The 12,313-nt window shown below is 48.5% G+C and overlaps 1 protein-coding gene across 2 annotated transcripts in view; it reads right to left on the reverse strand.

Moving 5' to 3' along the window:
• Nucleotides 1–1,985: 1,985 nt before the first annotated feature.
• Nucleotides 1,986–12,313, reverse strand: part of DPYSL2 (dihydropyrimidinase like 2) — a 126,179-nt gene continuing 115,851 nt past the window's right edge. For both annotated transcript variants that reach the window (XM_058720259.1, XM_058720260.1), the window contains exons 11-14: nt 10,778–10,948; nt 5,803–5,982; nt 4,801–4,966; nt 1,986–3,440 (exon numbers count right to left, since the gene is read on the reverse strand). In XM_058720259.1, the coding sequence (XP_058576242.1) occupies nt 3,349–3,440; nt 4,801–4,966; nt 5,803–5,982; nt 10,778–10,948 (609 nt within the window). In that variant the 3' untranslated portion in view covers nt 1,986–3,348. The remainder of the gene's footprint in view (nt 3,441–4,800; nt 4,967–5,802; nt 5,983–10,777; nt 10,949–12,313) is intronic.

Here is a 12,313-nt window from a genome sequence, read left to right on the forward strand (position 1 = left end):
ACTGAGCTTTGGATGCAAAGGCAACGCACCCTAGTCTCTTCCACGCCTCCTTGCAGCTTGAGGGTTTTCCAGGGTGAACTAACTACATGGGTGAGAGAGCCCATGGGGCACCACACCCACCTCTAGCGTCCTCCCCAGATTCCGACTTCCCAACTTGTGTTTGCCACTTCATTCCGGAGGATCTCGTGCCCTCTCTAGGGCGGAGTCTAGCCATCTAAACTGGTAGTGTCACCGAAGTAAGGCCAAAGACGCCCCTGAAGGCCTCCGGAAGGGAAGGCTGCTGGAGGGCGGGGCCAAGCAGCTGCCTCCTTGAACATCTCGACACAGACACACCCCTGAAACAACCACATTTTGCTTTATTAGGCGTTCCATGGTAATATAACACAGAGTTCTTAAGGAATAATAAACACGAGACTTTTTTTTTTTAACCATAATTATTTTGCCATTAAGACAGTGGTTACAAAAAAAAAAAAAAAAAAAAAAAAGGTACTCTCCTGGCTACACACATTATCGGCTTCAGCACTGAAAGTTCCTCCACTCATGGGTCACAATCACAATTTCAAGGATTAAAAACCATCTATGTATTAAGTCCTACACTGTTTTAGAGCATCAAGTCACTGCAGTTCTTCAGTTCGGAGACACTGTCCATTTATTTTCGCATTTACATATGACATTCATTTAACAGACACACAAAGCAAGCCAACAGATAAACATGCTTCCACAGCCTGCAGACATCTTCAGGTTTTAAGCGGCTTCAAGAAAACAACCAAAATAACCAAAATCGCCATGACCTGGTACAGGAAAAACAGGAAGACCCAAGCGAATACTATAAGAGCTGCAAGTGTTTCTTAGAATGGAAACAAACAAAAAAAAAAATCCGACTTGTTCAAATTTCCTCTAAGTGCAGGTGAGATTAAAAAAAAAAAAAAGCAAATATATTAAGTTAACCAATTATTCTTTCAAAGTGCAGTTTCCTTTTAAAATAACAAATAAACAACAACGACGAGAAACTATACCCCCCCAGCAGAACCCCCAAAGGCAAAACGTGTGGGGACACCAGCGTAATGAGGGAACGACCGACCTTTTTTGTGTTATGCTTTACAAAAGCAGATTTGGTTTGATCAAAGCCTGCAAACGTGAGTGTTGCTTAACAGAACCTGTAAACGCGATCGGGGAAGGAAACGCAACACAAAACAGCAAAGACAGGGATGGGCACGAAGGCAGCTTGAAGGAAGGGTCGTGGACACGAGGTCACCTGCGCACTCTGCGGGGGGGGGTGGGGGTGGGGGGGGGGGGGGAGGGGCACGTTTGACTTGTAAGGTTTTCTCCCCACAAGGGCTCTGACGGGGATGCTAGCCTCTCATTCAACAGATTCTTCCCCTTGCAAAGGAAGGTGCACTTGAAGTCAAATCTCCCCAGGATTATCCGAGTTTAGTAGGCTTCCCTGTACAGTAGCTCCCCCTTATCTGTGGGCTTGCTTTTCAAGGTGTCAGGAATTCGGGCTCAACCGAAGGCCAGAAGCAGGTGATCCTCCCTCTGATGTCCCGTCCAAAGGTCAGTAGCAGCCTGACGCGCCGTCACACGGCCTACGTCCTTCACGTCCCTTCATCTCCTCACATCATCACAAGAAGGATGAGTACAGTGTAATAAGGTATTTTCCGAAACAGAGACCACAGTCACGTAACTTTTATTAGAGTATAGTGTTACAATGATCCTATTGTTAGTTATTGTTGTTAACCTCTTACTGTGCCTAATTTATAAATTAAACTTTCTCACAAGCATGTATGGGGGGGGGAAACATAATATATATATAAAGCTCAGTACTATTTGCGATTTCAGGTATCCACTGGGGGTCTTGGAATGTGTAGAATGTCTACACAGGGGAATGTCCCCCCTGTGTAGAAGCGGGGGGACTACTGTATTGCATGGTATCTTCCAGAAGAACTGAACAGGAAAAAATAATATTTTTTGCCCCAGAGCGAGAAGCCCCAGTGTTCTCTGGAATCCCAAAAGATACTTCGCTGGGAACCAGCAGGTCCCAGGGTCAGACCCCCAGCAGCTCAACACGTCTGAGCCGGTGGCTGGCCTGGGGGTGATCTGCTCACTTGGGTCATGGGGCTCGATTTACAGATTTGGCCGTGTCTTTCTTTCTTTAGCTAGTTAGCATCGCATGGAGGAAAAACTTACGTCCTAAAGCCTCAGGTTTCTTCAACCTCTCATTACTGTTTGAGGTTCTATTCTGAGCCCCCAGGGGAGAATGTGGGGTAGCTCAGCCCTTCGCTGCACCTAGAAGCATCCCGAACTCAAACGCATATCCTGGTGGTGGCGGGTGGGTAGCACCAGTCGTTTATGGACTAGGACAGCACATTACTATGGTTGCAATGACAAAACCCTTCTAGGCAGGTTCTGATGACCACCGCAAAACAGTAGATCTGGTCATTTGAAAAGACGACGGGGGATGGAGAGAAAAACATGGTCTCAGAGACAAGGGCTGGAGGAAACACAAAGAAAGAGACGTAAAAATAGTCATGAGCAAAAAAGCTACAGAGGGGGAGCACGAGAGAGAGAGACAGAGAGGGAAAGAGAGCAGAAAAGACGCTAAGGAAGAAGAGAATCCTCAAAAAAATGTAATCTGCAGCAAAAGCTAGGCCAAAAAGAAAACCTGCCTTTATCAACAGTTGACCCAGAAGACTATGGAATGCAGTGTCGACATTTTGGAGCCTCTCAGGGGGGATATGCGGAGTTTGCCAACCACCCTGAAGAGCTCGATGGTTACATAATTGCATCATTAGGATGTCCAGTTCAAACCCCTTGTATTAATATTGAATTAGGCTCCCCAATTTAGTATTTAAAAAAAAAAAAAAGACAACAACGCTCTCCCCCCTCCCCCACCCACCCTCTCCCCCAGCCCCACAAAGAAAACTTTAAAAATTTAAAAAGAAAAAAAGGCAGCTCTGGGCAATTCACTTTATCTTCCCTCCCTCCCCCCCCCCCAACGAAAAGGAAGATGAGAACAAGTACAACAGAGCTTGGAGATGAAAAACGCCCTCGTTGTGATTCGCTTTGTGTCACATGTCTGAGTGTTGGATGCGGTTCCGTGTATGGGGTTGGTGGGCAGACTTGGGTGTGATATTTGTAGATGTACGGGGAAGTGGGTGAGCAAAATCAGTGACTCCGTGTGAGGGACGGAGTGCAGGGCCCGAGAGGGAGCCCCATGAACTGGCTGCCCCACAGTAACTATCACAGGCTCTTAAAAAAAAAAAAAAAAAAAAAAAAAAAGGAAGGAAGAAGTCTCAGAATGTCCTCAGGTGTCCCATCCCCATCCCCAAGGAAGTTGCGGCCAGACCTCTAGCCCAGGCTGGTGATGTTGGCACGGCCACCAGGGGGAGCCACAATGCGCTGGGTGGTGCGGCGGGGAATGTTGTCATCAATCTGAGCACCTGGAGAGGAGACAGGGACAAGGGGCCGTGGTCAGGGTCAGAAACAGTCCCACCAACCATTCCTGCTTCACGCCCGAACAGCACAGCCCAGGAGAAAACGGGCCCGGCCCGTACTTGCAGTAAACTACATATAAAAGAACACTGTTTCAGCTGTTGATTGACTGAGACTACATCCTGCCCCTAATATCTCATTAGGCAAATTAAGCGTGGCTTTTCTGAAGGTTTCGAGAGCCTTCTCCCTGGCTTTTTATTCCCCTAACTCTGTATGTACCTCTGCTGTAATGTGCTTCCTGAGATGGGGATGGCCTGGTGAGATAAAATAGAAACATCATTGGGGCGCCTGGGTGGCTCAGTCAGTTAAGCGGCCGACTTCGGCTCAAGTCATGATCTCGCGGTCCGTGAGTTCGAGCCCTGCGCCGGGCTCTATGCTGACAGCTGGGAGCCTGGAGCCTGCTTCAGGTTCTGTGTCTCCCTCTCTCTCTGCCCCTCCCCTGCTTGTGCTCTGTCTCTCTCTCTCAAAAATAAATAAATGTGAAAAAAAAAAAAAAAGAAATGTTATTATGCCCGTTTCGCTTTCTGAGAAAACTAGTAAGGTTGGTTATTTTTTAAACTTTTGAAAACTGATAAACCATTTAATGGCATACATGGTGACTCTCTGAAAACCAGCACTACCCAACAAGAAAAAAAAAAATCTACCGAATTAACTGTTTCTTTAGCATGCCATAGCATAGAGATCTGAATACTTATTTGGGGCTCAGGGAGCTTGAAAGGTGGAAGGTTTCTAGCCACGGGCCAAAGGGAGGGGCTGGAAGTTTCAAGCAGGAAACTTCCTAAACATCTGGACCTCTTCCTCTCACCTTCCCTGACATCATTCGCTTTCCCCGAACTAACGACTATTATATTAATGACTATGTATATTAACTCATTTAATCCCCAGCCCCATGAGGCAGCTACTACTCTTACGCCCATTCTCCAGATGAGGGGCCCGAGGCACGGCTGCATCTGGCTACAAAGTGAAGCGATTCAAACTCCAGAATGGTACCAGCTGAACTACGAGAATACACTGTACTCGTGGGGGCAAAGGGAGTTCCAAAATACCACAACACCCTCTGTCGGGACGGACACGAGACTCTGGAGAAATGTCCTCTTAATACACTGGGTTACATGTACACGGAGAGTATGCGTCAGGACACAGGTGACAGAAACTCACGTGAAGATTCTGAAACGCATCTGGCCATTTCATGTAAGTTACACCTCCGGGGATATTAGTATCTCTCACCCACATCATTCTGGGTTCTAGACTTGCTTGCTCCACTCACGTGGCCCTGCAGAACAGGGCCCCAACACGCCATAACCGTACCAGACAAGCTGAATCCAGACTGGTGCAGGTTCCGGACAGGAGGGGCCTGCTGCTTGGCAGGAGACGTCTTGGCCGAGGAGGCTGGGGTGACTGTCTTGGGCGTCACGGACACCTCGCACACGGGTCCGTCGTACAGGCCGCGGGGAACCCCTCTCAGTTCTGCCAGCTGCAAAACACAAGGGCCCGTTAACTCGGGCCACATTCACAGAGGACATCTCCCCTGCACCTCTCCTAAGAGGGAAGGAACAGCAGTCGGGACGGGCCTGTGAGATGTGCGGACGGAGGGCTCCCCTGACGGGCACATATGGCAGGGACAGAGGTCAGCGAGGAGCCAGCACCCACGGCTCCAGGCCAAAGCTCCCCCAAGGGGGACCGTGCGTAGCTGGTTACTCCACAAAAACCGACTAACATTTCTTATCATTTTTTCCCCAGGAACTTTAACTCACACCCAAGGCAGAACCCTTAAGCATGTTGTAAAGAGGATGTGCTCTCTTAGTTAAGATCTGGCCCCCAACTTCCTTTTCAATCTCACCCTCCCTTGAATTCCCTCGCAGCTCCATCCATTCCCCGCCTCACCGTCCCCAAGCACCGGTGCTGTACGATGCCCTGAATACACTGTACATTTTCCATACTCATGGCATTCCAATTCCCTTGTCTCCCTTCTTTGACTTGTCAAACTCCTACTTAACCTTCCAAACCCAACTCAAAATGCCCTCTCCCCATGACACTTTCCCCCCATGACTCCACAGCAGTGGCTGCCTCCTCTGAACCTCACTACTCATCACAGCACATACCACATCATACTTGATTCTGGCTGGCTTAGACATTCCTGACTCATCCGCTGGTATTCCGAACTCCAGAAATAAAAACATCATGCTTCCCTTTATCCCTGAACCATCCCCTCCCCCGCACCCATCTTGATATTCTAACTCGAAGTGTAAGAACTTTGGGAATCGAACTTAACCCATAATAAAAACAATTCGTAAGATCAGAGCTACTCACTCTGCTCCTCGCCTTGATACGCTTGTAAACAAAATCAGGGAAGGGCTTCCGGGGGATGTAGCGCCCAGAGCCTTCGGTGACATGAAGGGTGCCATCCTCCAGGACGATCTTCCCCTGGCTGATGACCACCAGTGGGGAGCCACGGCACTCCATGCCTTCAAAGATGTTGTACTCAAGAGACTAGGGAGAGAGAGTGCATAAACTTTAGCAGACTGCCTGTCATCCTGGTGAGGTTCAACCAGTCTGGGGGCGCCCCCTGCTCCGTATCACGCAGATGAAAGAAAGGCCCAGAGATGAAGTCCTGTCCCGACTGGCCACCCCAGCAGGCACTCAACCTGTCTTGGTTTCCCTGTCTAGAATATGGAATAATCTTTCCCTACTTCTCAAACCTTTGGGGGAAAAACAGCTGGAACAGAAAAACTGTATGGAAAAGCGTGAAGGTTTGCAAATGCTACACAAACGTAAAGAAAATGATTCCTTATATTAGCAGCGGCTCTGTCCTCATGGACTCAAGCCCCAATCAGGTTAAAACCCAAAGGCTTTCTCTGACCAACTTGCAAATTTCATTTTGAGATGAGCATCCATGAGCCGGCTTTCCCGGTTTTCCAATCTGTCAGGGATGTGGTAACACTGCGGTCCCTGAACGAAAAGACCGTGGCAACTCGGGCCATGCCTTCAATAACATGTTTGAAGTCTAGCTAACTTCTAGCTAACTTGCAGCGATCCTTCTAGCTTCAAGTTTTGCAGTGACCTCTCCGGTGTCCTGGAAAATACACAGGAACTTGACGTGCATGTGAGTTTGTTCTTGCAGAACAAGGCAACGGAAAAAGGGGGGCACTACTCTTACGTGTCACAGTCCCATCCCATGGCTTCGGCTCACCCACTGCTACTTATCCACAATGCCCCGCGCTTCTTCCTGCCTGCCCCGTGCATCAGTACAAATGGCCATGGCCGGAGAATCAACAGGCAGCTCTCACCTCAAAAAGCAGCCCGGCCTTCTAGAGAAGTCGGACCAGGTTATCAGCACTAAAGGAGTTAGTCTGTGAACAGAGAGCGGTCACAAGATACTGCAGTTCAGGAGAACATTTCTGTTTGGCACAGTGGCTAGGCAGTGCGGGGAAGCGCCCGGCTGGCCTAACAGCTCACGTTCAGTGTCAAAATGCAGGGGTGTTGACTGAAAACTGCAAGGGAGGGGGCACCTGGGTGGCTCGGTGGCTTAAGTGTCCCACTCTTGGTTTTGGCTCAGGTCATGATCTCACATTTCATGGATTCGAGCCCCATGTCCGACTCTGTGCTGACAGCGTGGAGCCTGCTTGGGATTCTCTCTCTGCCTCTCTCTCTCTCTCTCTCTCTCTCTCTCTCTCTCTCTCAAAATCAATAAATAATTATTTAAAAATATATATATTAAAAAAAAAACAAAACCCTGCAACGAAGGGCTGTCAGCACTGCTCTGAGACTCCCATGGAAGGAATCCCGTGGAAGCTACCCAAGAAATAAGGCAGAGGCACCTGGGGGATGGGGAGGGGGCTCCACACATGCATTCCGGGACCAAAGTGTGCGCCCCAAGCCTAAGACTGTCTTCCATCCCTGAAATCAGTATCAGCAACAGAGCTGTGCAACCTGTCGGCCTCGATGGAACTGGGCTCTTCCAGCAGGATCCTTGCTTTCCTCCCTGGCCTGGGGGATCACCCCACTGGGGCCATTTTACATTCAGTGCTCAGCCTGACATTTTCCTAGACCACGCCAGCGACAGGAACTCGGACCACCAGCTTGCCGGAGCACCAGCCTTCAGCTCATCTTCTCAGCAGACACTTTTGCCTGCCAAAGTTGAGGCACGCCAGATTCTCTGCTCCCCCCTTTCTCCACGGCGGATCCAGCTCTCGCCCAACCTAGGCGACGCACAGGCCAGCCCTCGGTAGCACAGTGTATCTGCAGAGGGGCCTCATGTTACACGCCTCGTCTTGGCGTGTTTTCTCTCACAGCGGTACGTAAACTCAGGGAATCCCTCCAAATTGGAGGCATCTTAGACTGGGTGCAGTCCAGGCCCTGTGTGTGGGAACTCTGAGCAGGGTCGCTTGAATCCTGCCTCAGAACTCGTTTCTTCATCTGCCTCTCTCCCAGGGCTTTCGTGACGGTGACCACACACAAGGAACCTATGTGCGTAGATCATGTTGTCAGAATCCTATCGTCTCTGAACTGACCTCTGACGGGGTGTGCATCACCATCTGAGGGCATTAAGCCCTACCTCTTCCGGGTCACTCCGCAGCTAAGTGTCTACACTCTAACAAGCTCCTCTTCTGCCTTACCGGAAGACTGGGGACAGCTCTGGACACGGGGCCATCCATCCGCCCTGGGTTCGGATCCCAGTCCTGCCACACACCAGCTGTGTGACTCTGGACAAGCCCCTTACACTCCTGAGATTCAGCTCCTCGTCGACCAGGGACAAAACCTGCCTCGCAGCACTGGCACCAAGATTCAGTGAAATAAAATGAACAAAAGCATCTAGCACATTACTTGGCACAGACCAGGCATTTAGGAAATGTTCACTCCTCCACGGCCTGGTTTTTTTTTTTTTGTTTGTTTGTTTGTTTTTTTGTCCTTTCCCAATAAGACGGCAAGCTCTTCAGTTTCAAAGCCATCATGAGACGCATACACTGAGTTTAACTGCCTGTAAATGACTGATCACAAATGCCTAGAAGGGCTTTCGGCCATCTCTCATTTTCGCAAGATGGGAAGAACCAGCCCCATGACTCTAAGTGACTTAAAATGAACAAGCCCAACGGTTCAGATCACAGCTTAGGGGATACAGAAACTACCCTCTGTCAAACCACGAGGCAGGGAGGCTTCGCTGTTCACCAGGTAGAGACATTTTTAACCCACATCCACCCTGGCTCCCTAAAATAACTCATCTGGCTGGATGCCTGAAAAATCCAAGCAGAAGCTTAGCAACAGGGCTCTCAATGATAGTTAGCTAAATGCTCCAAATTAAAGCTAATTAGCCCAGTGGTATGAAACACTGTATTACATAGGGAAAGCCTCTCATTTGTATTTTCCTGGATGATTAAGGCTGCACAGATGTGCTTAGTATGGACCCTGAATCAGGTGAGGGCAGAAAAGAGGCACTTTTCTTACGGGGGGTTGCCTGGAGGTAAAGGCAGGCCAGTGCTGTTGCTCTGGAAAAGCGAATGTGTGAATGGCAGAAATTTGTCTTCTCGATTTTTCACATCCCCTCTTCTGCCAGGTGAAGGGCTCCAAGTGCAAACTCCCTAACTAGGTCATCTGCAGCTTAAATAACGAGTCCAGTTCACCCTCTATCACCTCTGCAGAAGGGACTGCCAAGGAGGAGAAGCATTTCCTCCATCGAAGCGTGACCAAGGGGCTGTACATGCAGTCTGGTAGGGAAGAACCCTGGACAATTTTGGCTTCTAATTCTGGCCCTACCACAAAATAGCTATGTAACGTCAGACTGGTCACTTACGCTCTCAAACCCTCCATTTACTTATCTTCCCAATTGGGGTAATGGTGCCACCCCTACAGTGAGAAGGCCGGATGAAAAGTAAATGGGACTGTGACGTTCATGAATAAGAATAGCTAGGTTCACTGGGCAGGACCGCAGGAGCTCTGCCTGCAGAGGCCATTCTGGACGCCCAAGATGTTGTGATCTACGTTACAAGTAGGTGTGGCTATAAGGCTATGCTGGGAAGCTAAGCCAGCCAATGGGGAAGGAGGAAAAAAGTCAACTCTACACATTGAGAGCCGAGCAACCTTCCCAAAAGACATCCACCATCCAGGTACCTACAGGTGTCCACAGAAGCTAGAGGTGAGCCCCGCAGCCCAAGCACCTCTGTCCAAACAGGAGAGGCTTGGGATACAGCAAAAGGCCCAGAGCTGTCCTAGAGAGACCCCTGAAGCCCACCCCGGATCTGCCATGGCACCTGGGGGAGGTGTCAGTATTTACTGGCCCAGGCTATGTGGGGTGGACCATCTAGAATCAGATTCCCTATGTGCCCAGCTTTCATTTTGATTTTTACGTAGAATATCCTTGTCATTCATTAAGATTTCTTAATGAATTCCTAAGAGTTTCTGACATAAAACACTAGTGTCCTATGCCCATTTCTTTTCCCTTTGTGTATTTTCTTTCGATATTTAATACACACACACACACACACACACACACACACACACACACACAGTTTTTTCTATGAAGAACCAAAGGTATCTCATAGCTCTAATGCCACTGATCTCGCAAAATCACAGGACAGTCAGAGACTTTGTCTAAACCCCTTCAGGTCCACTGAGGAGCCTGAGACATGACATGAAGTCCCTTACCTAATGTCTAATTAATAACACAGGGCATCCTCAATCTCTGCGGTGTAGACCAAGAAGCAAGAGATACCCTAAACTACAGATCCTAAAATCACGATCAGAATACTGCTGGAGATAGTTCTTCTATTTGGGAAGAAGTCAAAGTCAATGAATTCCTTTAGGACAAGAGCACCTGTCACTTAGGTTTCTGTCCAACAACACTGAAAAGCAGTGGCTTAAAACAATCAAACTGTGCATCTCAGGGTGGACATCTGAATGTTTGACGTAGGTCCCTTGTGGTAAGCACTGCCACGAGAGGTGTTGCATCCAACCACTGCACCCCTGGGATGGTGCCTGACTTCCAGAAGCTTCTGATGTCCTGGCATGACTTTAGAGGCTTTGGAGGTCTACAGACAAAGACCTCCATCTATAAAGAGTCCATGGGACTGCAAAATGGTGATAAGAGTAACAGTCTTACTGATCTCACCAAAGATAAGGAGATGGCTATTCTCAACAAATTGCAAGTTATACTATACCCCAGGAAATGTGTAATATATCTTGCGGTTCATTCCTATCATATCAAGTTCTTTCCGGGGACTCTCCCTCCCTCAGTCTCTTTCTGTGACTACAATTCATTCAGATTGGGTCCATGCAGTATAACAAGACTTACACTGTTGTGGGTCTTGGCAGAGATGGTTTTAACGCTGTCGGGGTCCCAGATGACCAGGTCAGCATCGGATCCCACAGCAATGCGGCCTTTCCGGGGGTACAGGTTGAAGACTTTGGCTGCATTGGTGCTGGTCACGGCCACAAACTGGTTCTCGTCCATCTTCCCCGTGACCTGAGAAGCACAGCACATACACGCACACACACCAAATGCAGGTTACAGAGTTGAAAGGAGCAATGTGACTTTGCAGAAAAAAAAAAAAAAGGAACACGCTTTGGATATACACCACAACTTAGACAAACATAAAGGGCATTGTGCTGAAAGAACCAACCTCAAAAGGCCACAAGCCATATGATTTTATTTGTATCCCATTCTGAAAATAAAGAAGTTACAGAGATGGAAGACAGACGAGGGACGAGATGAAGATTCCTCCAGGGGCCAGGGTGGCTATCACAGGGCAACACATAGGGGGTGTTTGTGGTGATGGGGGAAGTCTGGGTCTTGGTTTTGGGTGGTGGTTACATAAACCTACATATGACAACATGACAGAACCACACACACACACACACACACACACACACACACTGTGTTGCTGTCAATGTGTGGGCTTTGATAAGGTGCCATAATCACTTGTTGGTAAAAATGGAGGAAGAGCACACAGGACCCATCTCTCTGTTCTGTCTTTGTTAACTGCCTCTGAATCTATAATTATTTGATAGTGAAAAGTTAAAAAAAAAAATTCTAAAGGGGCTACAATGCCTCTTCAGGAAGGATCACTTCGGGGAGCCTGGGTGGCTCAGTCAGTTAAGCGTCCAACTCTTGATCGATCTCAGCTCAGGTCATAATCCCACAGCTCGTGAGTTCAAGGCCCACATCAGGCTCTGTGCCGACAGCGTGGAGTCTACTTGGGATTCTTAATCTCTCTCTCTCAAAATAAACAAACATTTAAAAAAAAAAAAAAGGAAACAACATTTGGCCTCAATGACTGTCCTTTTCAAAACTACAAGTCCAGGCTCAGGCTTGCAGTCTAGCCAACCCAGAGGTCCCAGCGCCCGGTCGGGGCACTGCACCCATGTCATGCTGTAGGTGCTGATCAGTTGCCCTGCAGTTTCTCATCCCTACCCCTTAAGTTCCTCTTCCCTTTAAACGCAGATCAGAGGAAATGACTGCCTGTCTCTGAGTTAGGGAAGCCACTCTAAAGCTAGGAGAAAAATGAGCCAAGGAAATGAGCAGGTATTAAGAGAGAGGAAAATACAAATGGCCAAGAAGCATATGAAAAAAAACTTCACTTTAATCAGTCATTGAAGAGATTAAATGTAAAACAAATTCACCCCTCAGATGGGCAAAGTTCTATTTTTTTTTTTTTTTTTAACATTTTTTATTTATTTTTGGGACAGAGAGAGACAGAGCATGAACGGGGGAGGGGCAGAGAGAGAGGGAGACACAGAATCGGAAACAGGCTCCAGGCTCCGAGCCATCAGCCCAGAGCCCGACGCGGGGCTCGAACTCACGGACCGCGAGATCGTGACCTGGCTGAAG

The sequence above is a fragment of the Neofelis nebulosa genome, chromosome 3 (assembly GCF_028018385.1).
Source record: "Neofelis nebulosa isolate mNeoNeb1 chromosome 3, mNeoNeb1.pri, whole genome shotgun sequence".
Lineage (NCBI taxonomy): Eukaryota > Metazoa > Chordata > Mammalia > Carnivora > Felidae > Neofelis > Neofelis nebulosa.